This window comes from Topomyia yanbarensis, chromosome 2, assembly GCF_030247195.1.
Source record: "Topomyia yanbarensis strain Yona2022 chromosome 2, ASM3024719v1, whole genome shotgun sequence".
NCBI classification, from domain to species: domain Eukaryota; kingdom Metazoa; phylum Arthropoda; class Insecta; order Diptera; family Culicidae; genus Topomyia; species Topomyia yanbarensis.
In genome coordinates, this window is record NC_080671.1 from 439,918,852 (window position 1) to 439,938,979 (window position 20,128).

At 40.7% G+C, this 20,128-nt stretch overlaps 2 protein-coding genes and 1 long non-coding RNA gene across 5 annotated transcripts in view; 1 reads left to right on the top strand and 2 right to left on the bottom strand.

The window, feature by feature from the left end:
• Window positions 1-5,079, top strand: part of LOC131685585 (zinc finger protein sens) — a 570,390-nt gene extending 565,311 nt beyond the window's left edge. For both annotated transcript variants that reach the window (XM_058969425.1, XM_058969426.1), the window contains 2 exons: window positions 1,467-1,619; window positions 1,694-5,079. In XM_058969425.1, the coding sequence (XP_058825408.1) occupies window positions 1,467-1,619; window positions 1,694-3,265 (1,725 nt within the window). In that variant the 3' untranslated portion in view covers window positions 3,266-5,079. The remainder of the gene's footprint in view (window positions 1-1,466; window positions 1,620-1,693) is intronic.
• A 6,827-nt stretch (window positions 5,080-11,906) lies between these two features.
• LOC131682083 (uncharacterized) lies at window positions 11,907-13,567 on the bottom strand. Its single transcript, XR_009304022.1, has 4 exons — window positions 13,060-13,567; window positions 12,832-13,000; window positions 12,179-12,679; window positions 11,907-12,115 (listed from the first exon to the last, which is right to left on the bottom strand). It is a non-coding gene; the product is annotated as an uncharacterized LOC131682083 (long non-coding RNA).
• A 2,398-nt stretch (window positions 13,568-15,965) lies between these two features.
• On the bottom strand, window positions 15,966-19,693 carry LOC131685587 (integrator complex subunit 4). Of its 2 annotated transcripts, none has more exons than XM_058969429.1 (3): window positions 19,227-19,693; window positions 16,770-19,160; window positions 15,966-16,711 (listed from the first exon to the last, which is right to left on the bottom strand). In XM_058969429.1, the coding sequence occupies exons 1-3, from the start codon at window positions 19,275-19,277 to the stop codon at window positions 16,301-16,303; spliced, it is 2,853 nt and encodes a 950-aa protein (XP_058825412.1). In that variant the 5' UTR covers window positions 19,278-19,693; the 3' UTR covers window positions 15,966-16,300. The 2 variants fall into 2 exon arrangements, with proteins under 2 accessions (XP_058825412.1, XP_058825411.1); XM_058969428.1 differs by having other exon boundaries at window positions 16,770-19,163.
• Window positions 19,694-20,128: the final 435 nt, after the last annotated feature.

Below are 20,128 nucleotides of genomic sequence, written 5' to 3' on the forward strand. Positions count from 1 at the left end.
TCCCGACCAATAATTTTATTTATTGAATTTAATCCATATTTTTATTGAACCTACAAATCTTTTTTCTGCGTGTATGCTTTAATTCCCGTGCTGAAAAATGTGAATAAAATGAAAGATGTTTGTTTAAATATTTCTGATTTTTCTCTAAACTTTTGTAGAGGGCACCTCAGTACACTTGAATTTCCCCATTGATAAAAGCACGACCTTCCCATTACATTTGTACGCCTAACGTATATGCAATCTACCCGTCTGCTGTCAGCTAAACTTTGCATTGGTGCTTTTTAAGTTTCCATAGCGACAGGCAGCATACATTTTATGTTTAAAATTTGCTTTATGTGAATAATTCCGATGCTGTATAAGTGGGTAGTTCTTTAAAAATCGTAGATTTTCCAGTTAATTATGGTAGTTGTATACAAGTTTGGCTAAATTATTGCCGACTAAACAACCCAGCTATTCGTTTAGTTTTAGTAATTCCGATTGCAAATGGAAAAATTTGGTCATCGCAATAGAAATAATAAAATTATAATAAGATTGCACTCACCGATACATATATGTCCTTGCTGGCGCGTTTTTCTCCGTTTTTACGTCGGAATTCCCAAACATTCAGTGACACGCTCTCCCGTACTTCGACTAGTCATTGCGGATCAGCACTTCTATAACACTGTTTAAAATTCACCAAAAATATGCTTAGGCATCTAATCCCTCAACCGATTTGGTTCACTTTTAACTCAATCCTGATCCAACACCTGTTTTCGCAAGCAATTCACAGAAAGCAGTAGCTTCTCATTAAATTTCAACACGTTTTATTGGTTTGAATAATTGAAAAAATTCACGAACACGATGTGTGTAGAAAAATTTTGACACGTGGAAAAAACGAAACTGCGCGCGAGCATAGCCTACTGCGATCTCATTTCTGATTTAGTCGATAGGCACCAGGAGTGTAGCTTGGCGATATGAGGGAACGATAGGTTTTGGTACTTATAGTGCTCGAGTCTGTGGACTTTCTTGAACATACAATGCTCTTCAGTAATACCGTAGTCTTCTTCCTTCCTAAGTCATGACAATTACGTAGCGGAATGCTTCGTACTGCCAGTGGCTCCTACCTTCTTGAAGTTGCACCGGGTCTGTTTAATAATATTCCTAAATGCTCCTTTCACCTATCGTCTAGCGCAATGCGATCGATCAACAGATTTAGGCTCAGGTGGTTGATTTTTTTTTCTAAAATCGACATTGCGACTTTTAGCCTTGTGCCACCGAATCATGCGTCGAAATACACGCTCATTTAATTTATATCAGTACGAGTGTGAAAACGTTTTGGCGTTTATTTTTGTTTCTCCTCGAGTTTTTCCCATATACTAGATTATCTCGAGATACACAAGAACCAGTACAGCGGTGCCTTTCTGCGATGGGGATATTCGTGGTATAATTTAACGGAAATATTTAAATGTTCCCTTTTTTCTTTCCAGTTCTGGGGACCCGACAAAGACACCAACCGGCTCGATCAGACGATGTTCGATGACATCAACCGGTACTGCTGGATTCAACAGCAAAATAATGGAGCCGGTCAACCATCCGGAACTAGTTCCGTTGGCAATGCGGTAACGGACACCGATGAACAGGTGAGCTGCCACCTTTTCACTAACCCACACTCTAATAATGGATTCTCCCCTCCCTCCATTTTATCAATTCACAGATCTACACCCTGACAGTATTAAACGGTACCCCGGAACCGTGGGTCCTGCGGAAGGACCCAAATGCTTCGGAACCACCTCCTCCTGCGTCGAACCTCGATCTCGATACCATACTCGGAGGCTTTCCCGGGTACGTCAAGACCGAGTGCTTCTCCTACGATGACAGTGGTTTCGGCACCGATCATCATGGTAAAGAAGATCCTCAGCATCAGCAGCAGCAACAACAGCAACATCATCTGCTAAGCCAACAGCAGCAGCAGCAGCACCTTCATCAGCAAGTACAACAAATACCAGTGACATCTACAAACATCGTGCTATCCAACAGTCTGATGGATCCGAACAGTGTGATAGCGTACCAGAACAACAACAACGACTGGCAAATGTCGGATCACAATGTGATAGAGCATGAAACGCCCGAGTCTTTACTGCGTAGTGCACTCCAAGGCAAAGGATACACCAAGGGAGCTGCCGTTCAGTTGCAGAATGGCATAACTGTAATACCCGCCGGTCAGATCAAGGAAGAAGAGTTACGAAGAGTTCTGTACGCCGGTGAAGCGGAAACACTAGCCTATGCTGATTCTACCCTAGCAAATCCGCTCTTCGATGAATCCGCTATGCACTCACCCAGCTCAAATAACCCACAACATCAAGCCCATCCGGCAGCGGTAGGCGATCTCGGTACAGGTGTAGTCGTTGACGATATGTTTCTTACCCTCGACTCGGCCTTCACCGAGGACTACGAAAAGCTGAAACGAATTGCTAGTGAAGTTCAGCAGTTCTGTACAGACAACAATAACTACACCGAAATTATCGTTGAAACCGCTGCCATCAACCAACATCAGAATCCTAGCCTTATCAGCAATAACGGTAACAGCAATCTAGTGATATCGAGCGTCCACAGCGCGAACCTTCATGCAATATCGACGAGCACCTCGTCGGATGTGGTAACGACCACCTCCACGGCGAAGGTTAAAGCGCCTCGGTCATCCAAGAAGTACAAGCGATCTCTCAACAATAGTGCAAACACCACCTCGATCAGCAGTAGCAGTAGCAGAACTAACAATAACAACAACAGTAGCATGAGCAACCTCAACACCACACCTGCTTCCATTATGAGCACGACGAATCACAACAACAACAACAATCCAAGCCCGACACACTGTAACGGTCAAAGGAAGGAACGCTCGCTGCACTACTGCTCCATCTGCTCCAAAGGCTTCAAGGACAAATACTCCGTCAATGTTCACATCCGGACGCACACGGGCGAGAAACCTTTCGCCTGTTCGCTCTGCGGTAAGAGCTTCCGTCAGAAGGCTCATCTAGCCAAACACTACCAAACCCATATGGCACAGAAGAATCCCTCCGGAAGTGTCAAAGGTGGCAAGCAGAACCGTGCCGCTACGGATCAAGCAACAGTTCAAACGGTGACAGCTGCTGCCACGGCGACTACCGTTCATCAACAGCAACAACCTCCGCAGTTAGCGACGACGGGTCCACCCCTGGGTGGTCCCTCACAAACCGTCACAGCGACACCGATCCTACTCAACACTGCCACCATCGTCGCAAGCCGGTAATATCCTAAAACTCAAAACTGCTAGCTAGATATAGCCGAAGCTATCGTCTTCAAACCCTAGATCGTTAAGTTAACTACCGCTACACTGGATCGTTAGGACATTGCATATATAGAATTTATTTGACACATACTTTCTTTCAAACACTTGTAGACTACAGACAAACAACAGCAACCACCCGAGTGCTACGATCGATTGAACTCACGATTTAGCCAAACCGTCAATTTCAAGCAGGGTTGTACACATTTGTCATTTGTTATTTCTTCTGCTTCCGCAGATTTTCCACGAAAAAAAATCAATCTGTCCAATTTCTGTCTACAACTAGAACCGAATGAAAAGTGAAGCTGATCAACAAAAATTGACGTTCCTATTTTATTGTATTTACCCAGACGCGTCGCGCAAAACTCCCTAAGATTGTTAGTCCGTGTGATAGAGAAAGCGAACGAACGAACGAGCTAAAAAAAAGGAAACCGAAAAAGACCAACGTGGAAATCCTCTTCTAAACAATTAATTGTGGTGTTGAATAAAAGATAGATTTTGTAAAAATGTCACCAACCACGTAGTGACTCGTGGATGAAACCCGCTTGTAGAACAGCTACGCAAACAAGTGAAAATTTCTACTGTGATGTTTTTCCTTCGTATTTTGTGTTTTAGTGGCGAAAATGAGAAATGGAAGTTGCTAGGCTAAAAGTTATACTCTATATTTATACCTAAAGTTAAAGACATTTACAAAACGAAACAAAAAACGACTTACGTTAAGTTTGAGGTTAAGAAACAGCTTCTGTCCATTCTTGCCATTTTTTATGCTAGAAAACGTGAAACGTCAAGTAAATAGTACTTTATAAAAACGAATAACGACTCTGCTGCTCTACTGTTCAATACCTATTTTATGCTATGTTGTAGCTGTTAAGTGTAAACATTTTTTTGTAAATAAGTTTGTTCCCAACTCAAAACAAATCTTAATCGTGCGATTAAATCTCCACGCTGTTTATTACTGTAATCGGTTAGTGTAGGCAAAAGAGTAAGGCTCAACAAAACTAAACAGCAGAGAGGCCCTATTTCTGTCTAATTAGTTAAACTGTTGATTGTTTAGAAATTTTTATTGATCTTTTTTGTTTTTGTTTACCAAAAGTCACACACGGTTACCGGCTCTTATATGGCTTGTGCTATTTTTATTTTATTTTCCTTTGAGATTATCCAATGAGATTACCTATTGGCGTTTTTGTGAGTTATTTTTTCTCTCTGAGTACCGATAGAAAAAATAAAGAAGAATAGAAAAAAACTGGTTAGCCGTCAAGAAGCAATATATAGAAGATGAAAAATGTGATTCCGTTTGAACCGAAACCAGATGAGATTGTTGTTATTTTTGTTTTGAAAATCTAAAGAGAAATTTGTTCGAACTTTTGAATATTAATTGTTTGTGCTAGACAGTGATTGACGAAACGACGAAAAGAAGAAAGAGATATTTCATCTGTTATAGTTGAAATTTATTTAAACTTGGTTACACTGTAAGTGATATCATTTAGACAAATATATAGTTATATTTTATTACAGAAAAAGTATATTTTAAACTCGTTTTGTACGTGTTTATTTTTTTTGCAACGCTATGTTGAATTGTTTAGAGATATTTTTACTTCCTTTGATCTACATTAACGGCAAGCAATTGTAATTGTAAAGGTTTTCATCCGCAAGTATGCATAGTAAAATATTTGTAGTAAGCATATCGCCCTGTAAACATCCTCTACATTTCTAGTTTAATAATGTCAAACGTCGGAAAAATCATCAATAAAACTGTTTGAACCATCGGACAATTCAAATCAATGAGCGTGTTCCCTGCTTGAGATTAGTATCACAGCCAACATCATGGCCTCCTTAGTTTCCACAATAAATTTCAAAGGTGACGGAAAATTTTGAAAAAAAGAATCTTGAGGCGCCACATGTAATCATGTGGATTAGCTTTGTGCAACCTTAGTGGCTCTTCAATCGTATTCTGACAGGAATAACGAAAACGGATGACCGCAAACTCCTTCCGTCAGGGCCCGCTTGTCAGTGAAGGATAAAACGATAATTAGAACTACACATTCGAACGCGTAACTTTTTCCATACTTGACCAAAATTAACCAAATTTAGTCTGGTTTCTCTTTAGAGTGTATTGTTTACATATGCTCAGTCGTGCAGTTGTCAGTGAGATTCTGGTCGTGATAGAAGGAAATGAGCAAACCATTTGGGATAGGATTTTGTGCACCAACATGCAAAATCCTGGGTTGTCGCATCGTGCCTTGGAAAAACTGATAAATAAGCATCATTCGACCATCTCAAAGCTCCTCGAAAGGATCCAGGAACAGGTGACAGTGGACCAGAAGCCAGGAGCTAAATGAAAACCTAAAGCAACGTGCAAACAAACCGAGAGAGCGCTGATTGCTCATTTCAAGCGGAATCCGACCATTTTGACGATTCTGCGCCATTGATGATGAGACCTACATCAAAGCGGATTTTAAACAATTACCGGGACATGTATATTTCACGTGTAAGAACAAGTTTGCTGTGAATGACCCTTTCAAAAGGAAGCAGCTGTAGAAATTCGCTTCGAAGTGCCTGATTTGGCAGGCCATGTGCGCTTGTGACAAACGCAGTGATCCATTCGTGATCAAAGGCACCATGAACGGTGAGATTTACAAAACTCCAAAAACGTCTTTTACCAATACACACAGACGGGTGGCTTCAAATACCTTGCCTACAAGAAGGTAACTGTAGACCAATGGAGATAACCCAAATAAATCCGAATCACTGGGACACCGCACAGACTGCTGTGGCAGTCTACGACCCGATACTATGTGTGATGGTAGAACGTTCATACAAAGGCAAAATCAACGGCGCCTCTGTGTGCAACTGTTGCGCTTTATGAAATGGCAAACAGCACTAAAAACACTAGCATGACAGTTTGTCGTTGGCATCCGTTAACCACTAGAAAATACTCTGTTGAAAAAAAAATCTCAAGATGAATCACCCTGTACAAAGCCAAACATTTCATTGGATGGATGAAAAAATGCGTTGTGCATTGCATGCATGTAGTACATTTAGAGCGTAAAAAAACTTGTCACGGGAAAATTGAATTGGACCTCAGAAGTCCATCTAAAGACATCAACAAACTTGGGATTATCCATGAGTGTTATAATTATTAGGATCTTTTGGGGAGCAGTTGAGTTTCGAGCAATTCAAATTGGCGTTACGACTAATTTCGAGTCTTGGTGCCTTGTAACGGGAGGAGGGGTTGACGAAGTGCTAAAACGAATACAGTCCTGCCGTGAAGGAGCGAGGTTTGTTTTTCAGTGTGATCCCGTGCCTGGCTGGGAGACCTCAAGGGCGAGTTCTTTTCGACGACCAACGACCACGACCGAAATATCCGCAAAACTCCGAAACTAAACGTGTGATCTTTACCAAAATCCTTTTCAACCTGTAGGGTGGATTGGTTACCGCTGCGGGATTCCCTCTCCAGAGCCTATACTAAACGATCCGATATCCGAAAGTAGAAACTACCGACACTTCAAAGTTAAACCGGGAATACTCGGGTAAAATTTTGCTTTGAAAGAGCATAAAGGGCGAACACGAAATTATTGCGACACATTCAACAGGGCATAACTTTTTTACCAATGGGTAAAAATCAACCAAATATTGCACACTTTCTCATTGATGTGTATTGTTTACATGCTGTCAAACTCGAAGTCGTGTTTTTCGATTCAACGAAAATGGAGGTGAACCAACGCGAGAACAAATTCTTTCCAAACACCTGGAATTTCCTGACCTGTCGCACCGGCAGTTGGGAAAAATGTTTTTTTTTATTTGTTTATTTGATAAGGCACGTATGGGGAAAAATGTTGAACATTCACCATTCAACCGTCTCCAGAGTGTTGAAGCGGTTCCAGGAGCGGTTGACGTTGGACCACGGCAAAGGAGCTGGAAGAAAACCGGGACCGGAGAACAAAAAGACGGAGGGAACGGTGAAGCGGATGATTAAAGCAAATCCCAACGTCTCAAGCCGTGATTTGGCTAAAAAGATCGACATGTCGCAGAGCTACGTCCAGAATGCAAAGAAGAGAGCTGGACTACATACATACAAGGTACAGAACTTCCCAAACCGCGATGAGCGGCAACAATCGACGGCTAAAACTAGGGCACAGAAGCTCTACGAGAAGATGCTGACAAAATATGGCTGCTGTGTGATGAACGACGAAACGTATATAAAAGCTGATTTTAAGCAAATAGACCTTTCTCGTCAAAAAATTTTATATGATAGGATCAGAGCTGCAAATTTTCACCTGGTTGTTTTGAACTTGAAGGAAGAACAAATCTCAAATCATGCCCTACTATGTTCAATTCGCATTTTTTTTATCATCATTCATTCAAACAGCCGAGCTGCTCAATCATTTCTCATTCATTTTCGATTTCATTGATCATTGATGTGAATATCTCTGTACTGGGATATTGACTAGGTTTTTCCAGCAAAAGTACGCTGAACATACTTCTTACTGTTCATGTAAGCTTGAAAACGTAAAATATGTCATCATTTAACCTAGACTGGCTTCTACAGAGCAGATGACAACTTTGGTTGGTGAATGAAAAAACATCAATTTGAAATGAAGACGCACGGTTTGGTTATGAAAATTTCGTCAACTTGAAAGTGAATGATTAAGGGAGGCTTTGAAATTGAATCATGGTTGGGTTTGATTGAGCTGAAAGTTGGCATTTGAAAATGAAAATTTGCACCACTGGATAGGATGCTTCCTTTTTATCCCCAATTCGTTACTGCCGATTGCCGCGATGATTTGGTACCTCTAACTATTGAAAAAATCAAAAATAGTGTAAGCTGCTCATTTAACCCCATATTCTGAATACCTATCTTGCATTGTTTCTCCGCATTTTTACACCATTTGGATGAATTTCCTGTGGGGAATACTACAAGGATGCCATATCTGCATATATATTAGTAAATCTGCAGATTTTGCATTTTCACTGCAGATGTTTTGCAGATTACAAATATTTAGCAGAACAAAGCCTATGCCAGCCAATTTATACACAAGCCTTCAACATTTTTGATAATTTAAAATATATACATACTACATCTCTATGTCAAATTTATTGAAGATTTTTGTAGCAATCTGCAGACTTTTATATTTTCACTGCAGGCTATTGTTTGAATAGACCTGGAATCACTGATGCTGAAATGATTCATTCATATACCTGTCAAAAACATAGAGCATTGCATGAAAATGTATAACCTCACTTTTCTGAAAGTTCAGTGTGCTTGTTTACCTAAGACTTGTTTACATGGACTTTTAAAATTTACATTACTTGAATACTTTCGATGCTCTCTGAAAGACTATCAACTCAAGAGGGATGAGGATTGGAACAATGGGAACCTGGTGTCACATTATGCAACCAATTCGAATCGACCTTTTCACACAAGCTTGAATACAATAAACCTTTCGTTTCGAGATGCGTAATGTCACCCCTGGTTCATGCATTGACCAATCGGCGCTGGATGCAAAACCCGGTGGCATATGCTGAATCGTAAGATCAAGCATTGGGCTATAAAACGATTGCTTTCTGGATGATGGATAAGGATTTGTATTGTCGCGCTTATAATAAAATCTCACATTGCGGGCGTCTGAAAGGCGCATCAAATATAGCCGCAGTTGCTCCGCAAGCAGATTTCAGTGGAGCTTTATTTTTCTGCCAGCTGCGTGCTTTTCGAAAGCTTCAAGGAAAAAGCTGCCTATAAATTTATATAGGCGGCTGTCATGCGCCTATCTCAATTGAGCTTTCATATAATCGCATATCGAGCGATTATCCTGCAAGGCACAATACACATTTGTTTGTTTGCTCGTGGGTTAAGTCCTATCAAGATGATCCGATTTATTACTCATTTTTAGGTGGTGAAGTTTACCTGAACTTTATAGGTAACGAATTCGGTCGATGATAAGTTGTTGAAATGATCGTTCAATGCCCATACCGAAAAACGTTTCCATTGACCAGAATGCCTACCAGCGTATGATAGCTGCAAACATGAGGACAACAAGGTTATCGCTTTCGAATGGAACAATTATTTATTATTCGTGTTCAAGTTTCATTTCAGCAAAAGTTTCGTCGATTGACGATTATCGCATTGTCGTTGATTTAGCCGGCAAATGCAAAACAGTGCTCGGCACTGACGATAAGGAGTAAGCAGGATTTGATAGGAGTGATAAGAATGCAGAGCAGGGAGGAGAAATTATATGTAAATTTATATTATATCCCGAGTTGCCATCATTTTTGCACCGCAATAAAGCTTTCTGCAACTGCTGTCGTGTTCAAATTGGTAGGAAATAACTAGGCAGCGAAGGATAAATTGCATAGTCAATTTATTTACTTTTTCGGAAGGATAAGTAATTAGTATGTTGTGAATATATATGTGTCGCCGGTGCCGTGTGTTATGGTGGTACCGGACGGAACCGTTGGTCAGCAGACCGTCCTTGTCCTACTGGTCATAGAGGCGACGTTTTTTCTCATCTGATAGCACTTGACATGTTTCGGAGATCTGTCTTAACGCTCTCTACTTAGCGCAGGATACGCGAAACCGCTGCTAGCTTTCGAAAGAAAATTCCTAGCTGCTGCTACTCTATCAGTCTCTCTCTCGACTGAGGACTACAATAGACCTTTCTTGTCCGACCTAACCCCTATTTTTCTTATTTTTGATCGAAAGATATCATATTTTTAAGACCATTCACGGTAAAATGAGATTTTTAGGACCTTCCCTGATTTTTTAATGATTTTTTGAAAATTGAAAATTGCATGAATGTTGAGTAATATTTTCACCAAATCAAGAATGGTGAGACTCGAAATACCTGTTTCGGCAGCACTGTTTTGCAAATTTCAGTTTGCTTTATCGGCAACACTGCAAATGAAGTGGTGAATCGCGATACTAAGTTCATTACTTTACGGTGACGTCACAAATGAACTCGAGAGTGTATCTTTGACAGATTGCTATAGAACATTGCATGAAAATGTATAACCTCACATTTCTGACAGTTCAGAGAGTTTGTTTACATGGACTCAGAAAATTTTTGATTTCACCCAGAACAAAGCTTGGTTCGAATTGCTTTTATATTCTAAGACCATGTAAACAAGCTCGCTAAACTGTCAATCTTGCAATGTCCCATTACTATTATAAGGTCTTGAAAAAATTATTTAAATCTGTAAAACTAACTCGATGCGGTAATGCCCCCCAAGAAAACATTCCATCGCACCATCTATATTTACGTGAGTGGAAAATTCGAGTTATACATATTTCGACGTAAACCATCAGGTGCCATCATTGCAGGTGCCCAGTAAGGGTAATGTAACACTACGAATCAGTAGTAGCCGATTACATCGAGGAAGCACTCATCCAGCAAAAACTATCCAACGGATTCGTTCCGGAAAGCGTTGGATCGCGTTCTGATTGAAAGATTCCACATTTTGGTAGTACCGAATTACGATTCCAACACGGTATTCCCACCGGTATCATAATCGAATTTGGTACCAGATTGTAAATCTTTGAAAAATAACTTAGGACTCGAGGTTTTGCTTACGTGACACGGCGACCAACTTAACATGCTGAACTACATGCTCTGGCTATAGTGTTCGACATTTTGAAATTCGCGCTATGCGATAAGCACGAGTTTGATAAGGGACGTTTTAACAAACTGCTTCAACGGCTCAAATTAGTGAAACAAGATGAAACCAAGAAAAAGTTTTTAATTTTATGTAATTGAATAATTTCATAATCCCACAGAAATCTATTGGTTTGAATATTAATCCGGTAAAGGAATCTTCCTTTCAACAAAGCATCACACCAAATTCCCAAGGAAGATATTAACTAAGACATTGAAACGTAACCGTATAGCTTCTAATCTAATTTTGCTCAGTATTAACATTAGTCTGTATATTTCATCCATGGAACTATAAAAAATCGACTAATTCATCAACGCGGCGCTGCTGACGGAATCAGACTGTTTAATTCAAAGATAGGGATGTGATGTAGAGGGTACAGCATTTTTCAAGAACTTTTTTTTAAATTGCTCCATGCAAATGCACCGTATGCGACAAAGATTATATCCACAACATTTTAGCCTATCTGCAAACGTTCATACGGGTGACTATCGTCACTAGTGTCAAGTGTTTCTTTGCTAACGATTTAGATATTTTCAGACGGAATATACTAGTAGCCTATCATAGACAGGAATATATCAAGCAGAATGATGGGAAACAGGCAGAATTTGTTATATCAACCATGATTTCACCAGGACTTCGGGAATTCGAGATATGTGAGAAGCGTTTCTCCCGAAGAAATAACTTTTTCGGATCTATTTGTGATATCTGCTCAAATATATTCACTAGAAGCGGGTGCAGCAAATGTATTTAGAAATAGAAATGTACCGTGAGCGGCGACAAAATCCCTCAACGCTACCCCACCGATCACATGCGGATAAATAGGATAAGCGATCGTTTACATGCGCGTGGGCCAAAAATTTGCACAGACAGCGATATGCTCCTATATATACGACTAGTGAACCTAAATGTGATGAGATTAGATTGAATATTTTTCTACGAAAGTTATCTTCGACTAACCAGGCTTTCCAGTCACGAGAAGGGACCGCGTCAGCATCACATGCGATGAATATGCATAACTGACGGTCATGGTGTTGAGCGGCTGACCCTGAAATCTATCCCAGACCCGTATTCGTTCGTCCAGTCCGACCAATATTGCGTAACTCGGGGAACAGGCAAGTGCGACGATTGAGTCGTCATGGGCTTCAATTTTGTACATACAGGCACCTATAGATAACCAATTAATTTAATTATGTAGATTTAGGCCATACCGTAAATTTGGCTACATACCCCGTATCAAGTCCCACACACATAGCACACCATCCTGGTAACCAGATGCGCCCATATCGGCCTGCCACTGGCCTATGAAAATACATGTGATAGGACCGCAATGGCCGTTTAGGGTGAACTGCAATAGGTGGCTATCGAGCCGGAACTATTATAAGGTCTTGAAAAAAATATTTAAATCTGTAAAACTAACTCGATGCGGTAATGCCCCCAAGAAAACATTCCATCGCACCATCTATATTTACGTGAGTGGAAAATTCGAGTTATACATATTTCGACGTAAACCTATCGCTATCGAGCCGGAACACTTTAACAGTGTGGCCCTGGCTGCCAGTCATGACTGTACCGCCCGCCACTTCCAAACATGTCGACGGTGACCCTGCTGTGAAACTCCATGATACTCCTCGGATACGTGATGTTGAGCTGGCAACGCTGTGGACGGATTTGAGCCGGCGGATAGCGGAAATAAACTAATGCTTCCTGCCGAACCGGTGCGTTCGCGGGCTAAAAAAGAATAAGAATTAAGGCACTTGATGAAATACTCATTACAGACTGAAAATTAAATGACTTAGAATATGCAGTATTTAAAAGAAGTAAAATCTTTCTGTTCTGCGCCCTAGGTGAGCTAAAAAAATTGCTTGAAACATAGAACTTACTTCGCCCATATGCAGACGTAAATCCCCAATCGATCTGACAACCTTGCGTGTACGTTTCCAGTCTCAGAAAATCGATTCTTCCACTCAACCGTGCGACTATCACTTTGTCACCGGCGAGCTTTATGTTAGTTACCCCATTGTTGTGGGTGTTTTCGGCTTCATATATACCCTGCAATGAAACGTCCGTCAATAGTTGTAATAAAAAACAAATGACTCCAAACAATTTACCATAAAGTTACCAGTCGTTCCCTTCCAGAACTCCAACCGCCTGAGAACATTCGCTAGCGCTCATCTGCTCCCGGGGTGGGATGAAGCCGTATGATTGGACTTACTCTCCACCGCTGCTACATCATAGCCCTTGGTCGAATTATTCCACAAAAACCGAATTTGCAGATCCGCACAAATACAAACCTTTTAGGCATACACTATTATCATTTGTGAAATGTTTCTCACACTGGACGGTAACACGAAACCATTCTGGGTTAATATTTTCCTGCATCTCATTCTGATGATTGTGCCTGGTGAAGTTAAACTGTAGTTTTTTCTTCAGCTTGAAAGCAAAACTGGTCGGCGAACTCTCAGGAAACGGGAGACAGCTGATGTTTTTGGATTCCTTGGCAGGATGAAATACATCACGGCTCACAGAAAGTATATGTAAGCCGTGGAAATACATTATCAGATAGGTAGAGAAAACAGGAAAAAACAAAAAAGATGTCATCGATGTTTGAAGAGCACTTTTCACTTTCAAGCAGCGTTGTCAGACGGTTTTGTATAATAGGTTTGTTCTAGTACACAGAAGCTGCTCCGGAGCAAACAGAAGCAAAAAAAACTTGCTTTTTACTCCAGTTTGCTAACGGAAGAAGAAAAAAGCGAACATAGGAACGATTTTCTCTCTGTTTGCTTCGGAGTACTTCCACTTTCTACTGGTACTGGAACAAATCTAATATCGGTATAGTTCTAAATAAAAATAAGGTATACATCGGTGTGAAGATGTATGCTAACCAAAAGTTACCTGCAACTGCAAATTATTGGTTTTAAATTATAAATCATTCTAATGTTATGTAATCAAATCTACTGAGCTCAATCGATTTCAGAATCGGTTGTTGAGCTTCATTTGAAGTTTTGATAGTAACCTGGCAGATTGCTGAATCAATTTCCGGATGATTTGATGTGGAAAGGTGAATAAATTTTCTAAAAAGGCCCATACGTAATATTAATTGATCTTATTATATGAAAATCGTTATTTTTTGGTAAGAAAAAAGAAATCGGTATTTTTAGTAACTTTATTGGTATTGAAATTAAAAATCGGTTTAAATATCGATAAATCGGTATATTCTGCAACACTGTTTTGGGGTTCATCTACGTCAAAACAAAGTTTTTGACAAATTCGAATGAACTCTTGGAGTTCATACCCAGTAAACGAAACGGCGAATAGCCAGATTAAAATAGATGCCGGCGAGCGGTAGGCTACTGGAACTTTGTTATAGGCTACCCGCCGTAACTTTATTTCATATTCCCCACTGGAAGTTCATCCAAATGGTGTAAAAGTATGGAGAATCAAGGTAAAATAGGACAGGGGAATACAGAGTAAAATGGGCAGTTCGAAGAATTTTTGATTTTTTCAATAGTTAGAGACACCAAATTAACGTGACAGTATTCAGAATCGATCCAGCGATGAAAACGGAAGCTGTTCTGCATATAAAATTTGTTGACGAGAAAGGTCTATTGTAGCAAAATACCATTTGAAATCTTTGGTTTAGCAGTAATGTAAAATTAAAAATCCTTATTCTGTTTGCACTATTTGTACGTAGATGTCGCAAGCGGTAATTGAGCTTTACATCATAAGGTTAGTAAAGTTCTACTCAAAACTTTACAGTGACAGATTTGCGTGTAGCGAAAGCTTTGTCTTAAAGTTGCATTTATTTGACGTGTAGTTGTCGCAATAATTGTATATTTTCCAGGGTACTCCACAACGCTTCGTAAACGAGAAATCGACATAGATCTTTCATTAGGGCTTAAATCACAAATGTAAACAAACAGCGTTTTCGCTATTATGACATTATGCGACAAAAATACTACAAGATTGAGGTGAAAATTAGTTAAAATGATTTTTAGTTCGATTTATAATTAAAGAAAACAAAACGGCGAAACATGCATTTTCTTCGACTTAGGCCCTTATTCTCGTATGGAATATAAAGGCTAAACTTACATTTTTTGACAGAACCGGGCATACGGTTATTATTCTCAAAATTATTCTTTAAGCGGCGATTCTATTATATAAATGATAAGCAATATCTACTATGATCATGTCTACTCGATAGTTGTTGCACATAAACATTCGAATATTTCGATATTTTCATGTAATTCGAAGAAAAGATGCACGCGCCCTTTCATTTACATTCGGTTTCTATGCGCCCATTTGCTGAGCCCTATTAAAAAGTATACTGTCAAGCTCGCCCATTTACCCAGCCCTACCCAGCAAGACAGAGTCAGTTTAGCCCATTTACCGCGCCCTTCTGAAAATTATGTACACAGTTTAGCCCTTCCGCAAATGGTGGTTGCTGAAGGGCAAAATCACGACTGGGATGCAAATTGGGCGTAAGCATTTTTTTTAGTTTCTACCCACTAAAAGCACATAGGAATTAAATTCTTTGTTATATTGTCATAAGGTTTAACCAAAGATGCTTTCGGAAAAACATGGTCATAATGTAATTTATAACTACAATAAAAACTACATTTAGAAAAGCATCGCCGAATATTGAAACTGATTTTTCTCCATTTGAGTACATTGCGACTTAGGCCCTGATGAAAGATCTGTATCGATATATTCTGGTTGAAATTGAAAACTTAAAAATCCAGCCAGCGACAACCGTAATTTCTTTTATTCTAGCAAGGGCATCACGTCGAAGGTAGTGCGCATTAATTCGTAGAATGATGCGCTATAATGCGAACTACTTTCGACGTGATCTTAGCGTTTTGGGCACTTATTTGTTATAACCTTACGCGCTAGTGCACCGGAGGCACCCAGACAATTGGTCGGTGTTAGGTCAGACCGGACCAAGTGTCAGTGCATTGATTTCGAGAAAAACGCGTTTAAAGTTTGAATCGCAGCATCCTTTACATTATAATTGGAATAATTTTTACCATAATTCTTGTTCATTGTTTCATATTTCAAATCTGGTAAAAGTGGAATGTAGATGAAAAAATTCTTTATCCAGTGCTATCATTAACTCATTTTTTGGTGTTTTGCGACTTGGTCCGGTCTGATTTAACACCAACCAATTGGACTTGAATGTACTTTTATCACACTGAAGTAGTCTGCATAATTCCGTGTTAGTCTGATTTAGTGTGAAATTGGCAACCAGAGAGGTTTTTATATCTGACTTCAACGTGCACAACCTAAGAATTTCGGATGAACTGAAAATTTGCAGATCCCTTCTCTTCCCTTTACTTTCTGCACCTACCCAGCTCAAATACCCCTCTTGACCGGTTTTGGCGCAAACTGTACCTTCAATGGTTTGCACAGTTCCAACTCGCAGCTTGGACGCACGGACAGGCAGATGCCGATATCTACCGGTGCTGCTTCGGTCCAAACACCATGCGACAGCAAAACCGTTGTTCTCAGGCGCCAGTGCGTATCACTTTCGCCCTGTTCAGTTATTATCTTCTTTATGTCGCGCTTCCTAGGAACTACGATGTGCACATTTTGATCGGGATATTTAATTTTCAAGCGAAGACCCTGTCGTTGAGTTTCCTGCATATTTTCCAACTCGGCAACCAATGGAATGGCTGCTATCAGACCAGCCGTGACCTTAATGACGTTGTCCGAATTGTAGTAGTTGTCCGATGGTTCGATGATTCGTGCTTTGCACATTTGGATCTGTTAGAGGTAAATTAATTAAATTTGGATGCTTTAAGCGAGGGAAAAGTTTACTTACATTCGTGTTAATTTTTGGGATGACTACTGGAGAGGCAGCCTGTACTAACGGTAGAATTTCTCGAAAAACACGACCCGGACGAGGATCACCGATCGAAGCCAACTTAGTGAGAATCGCACTGGTGAAGGAATCGGGTACGAGGGAACTGTTCTCCTGCATAAAGTTACTAGCATCCGCGGCTATCTGCAGTAACAGCTGACAAGGTGCGAGCGCACTTTGGGTACGATCCTTAACAACCAGGACGAGATTGAGTGCACTGGCTCGAAGGCACATCTGTTTGACCAACAAATGATCGTCAAGCGTAAGACAGGAGAAGAGGTTCTGCAGCTCGAGACACTTCCGGATCAACTGGGCGAGACAGTCTTTCAACGGGGCTTCCGTTGGTTGGCCACCGATTGCTACATGTAACTTTTCCATTAGTAGCTGAGTACCCAGGAAAGTGGCTGTAAAGTTTGCGGTTCCTGAGAAGACAGGATCGATTTCAGCTAAACGATCGAGATTTTCCTGTACCGCTTTCAGCAATGCTAGACGGGCTTTTGGGGTAGGATAAGCTTGCTGAATGTTATTCAACAGCGTTTCTAAAAACTGACGTGATCCGGTGGAACCGGTTAGCATCATTTCGGTGGATTGGCCTCCCAGATTCAGACGAGGAACGAATCCGGGCATTGTATCGCGTAAATATGAATAATGCTTCACTATGGTTTCCGGGAAAAGGCCTAACATTGGGGGCAGATGTTGAGCGGCATTGAAAAGCATAATCAAAATGCAGACGTAGGACGGATCCTCCACGTCTCGCTCGGCACTGTCAAAAAATGGATGATCCTGCAGAAGCTGCGGAGTCAATGTCATACATATCTCCGGATGTTTCTGCCCAACACGCTGCATACATCCGTACGTTGAAAGACGATCTTCGGGGTACTTTAAAAGCACATCTAACACTTTTTGGACGACCAACGAGAGACATGCTTTCGTTGAAACCTTGCAGGCACCCAGCATCAGATGAAGTCCTTCGCGGACATCCACTGAGTAATCCTCCAGCGAACTTAACATGGTTTCCAGTTGATCTTCTCTCAAAATGATGTGCTTGGATATTGCCGTTAAACTGCAGATAGCTCTAAGACGAACTTCTTCGATTTCATCGTTGAACATGTCGACTAAAAAGTCCAGAGATGTAACAGCAAAGGGCGGATTTTTCAGCGCTAGCTTACACATTGAATTCACAGCAGCCGTTCTGACTTCCAAAAACTCATCTTCTAATCCCTGTACTAAAGCGCCGCAGGCTCCGGAAGCCATTAATGAAACGGATTCAGCATTAACCAGTTCCTTAGGTGCATCATCCGCCCACTTTTTTCCACTGGACCACTCTCCACTTGTGAAATGCTCGGCACTTCGCTCGTGCAAACTCTTCTTTCTACGCATGTTACTCATCAGTTTCTTATCTAGCGTCTGGTGGAGAAACTCATCGCTAACCATGGTCATCCCTCCGAGTAAATCCGCAGCCTGCATCCGAATGTGCATCGAAAGGTCACAAATCGCATTGCAAACCTTCCCAAAAGCATCGTCAATCAATCGAATTTCCTGTTCTGAGTCTGGAACCTTAATTAGATGCTCTGGATGTTTTACACCTAATTTGTACACCATTTGAAGTGCTTCTTTTCTAACACATTCGTAATCATCGATCATAGCACTGCAGGCGCGCTCATAGAGCGTTGGTGGCAGATGCACTCCACGTTCACCCAAGGTTAGCATTGAGCGGAAAGCCTGCGCTCTCACTCTTGCATCCGCCGAATCAGTGTATTTCCCAATTAACTCCAAGCTTTCCTTCTCCGCATCCGAAACTAGCACAAACAAGCCAAGCAATAAAATGGCATGCCTTTGAACATTATGGCTGGGTGAAAAGAGCTTACTTTTTGCGAAAAACACCATCTTATTAACATATGCTACCGAAGTTAACGAACAAGCACGACCAATCCGCTCCAAGGCACACAAACCCTGGGAAATTACCTTCGCTGAAGTTTCTCCCTTCAATAGCCCTATCACCTCGTCTATCAACGGAGGACATTCAATGCCCGTCTCGCACGCTAAATCGCCAAACAGTGACAGTATCTTAACCCGTACAGCAGATTCCGGCTCCCGTCGAAAATGTTCCACCAGCTTCTTGACCGCTTCCGGAAACTCACTCTCATCAAACTGCATCGAGTCACTGATCTTGATTAGCACCTGTAGCGCATCGTTACTGTTGACTGTGTCCTCTAACAAATTGACGTACGCTAAAATTGAAACAGGCACACCACTGGATTTTCTCGATGTCAACCGGATACGTTTGTAGATTCGGGCCGTATTGGTGCTGCTAGTGGATCCCAAGAGCTGCGGAACGATCGGTGCCGGTTCCTGCTATAGAATGAGATTGATTATAAACGTAAGAAATGTCAACGAATATTAAACTACCATCGTTACCTGAATCGTTAATGTCGGCTCTGGAAATGGTCTTTTCACGACGAGCGACATATTGACTACTCTTGAGCCACAAGCACCACCTTTCTAGCGAATTTTAGGAATTTATGGAGATAAAAATATTACAATCACAACTCTTGGACCTTGGCACACGTATCGATAATAAACACTGGATTTGACATAACCAAGAGGGTGACGTGACGTCATATTTTCGTAGTCAACATAAAAACTTTGCTTGTAACAAAATGAACGAAATTAATTTTAAATACGAACGAGGAGCACTTTAGTTTACATCAAATCAGTTAAAGTGTTCATTGTTTTCTTTTGTTTACTGCTACTATTGTTTGTTGATGACATTTTAAGCGATTTTGACGTTGTCAAACTGACCCCCATCGATCGGTGGAAAAACGATGTTGCCTATTGTCAAACTCTGTATGTAGAGATAGGGATGCCAGTTACCTGGACATAACAAAACGATTGGAAGATTAACCCTCTAACTCTAACCGTAAGCTCGCTGGATGTTCCAAAAGGCCTTTTCAGTGGAAGCATCATACACGTTCAGAATGCTGTACACTAAGAAAAATTATATGGTAACATTTACCATATGAGGAGGTTAATTCGACTTTGTGAGTATAGTGGTTTTTAACCTAGGGGCAGATCACTTGCGATGCATTTTTAAAAATCAGCGAAATTAAATGCATTTATTTCCATCAAAATAGAAATTCATAATGTATTTTGCGTTGCGTGCAATGTTGTTTGCTTTGCGTGTAAGACGTCAAAACCCTACAGAAAAACTAGCCATACATTTAACAAAACGTCGAATAAAGTGGATCAGCGTAGGACGTTTGTTAAACAAACTTTTCTGCGGGGCAGTGCAAAGCTGATGCAAAAATGGAAATTAAATG

Bases quoted from the DNA above. Each gene is read 5' to 3' on its own strand.
- LOC131685587 (XM_058969428.1), bottom strand. From the start codon at position 19,277: ATGTCGCTCGTCGTGAAAAGACCATTTCCAGAGCCGACATTAACGATT. The intron at 19,164-19,226 runs GTAACGATGGTA...CTCATTCTATAG, and splicing joins AGCCGACATTAACGATTCAG to CAGGAACCGGCACCGATCGT. The intron at 16,712-16,769 runs GTAAGTAAACTT...TACCTCTAACAG, and splicing joins TCCCAAAAATTAACACGAAT to ATCCAAATGTGCAAAGCACG.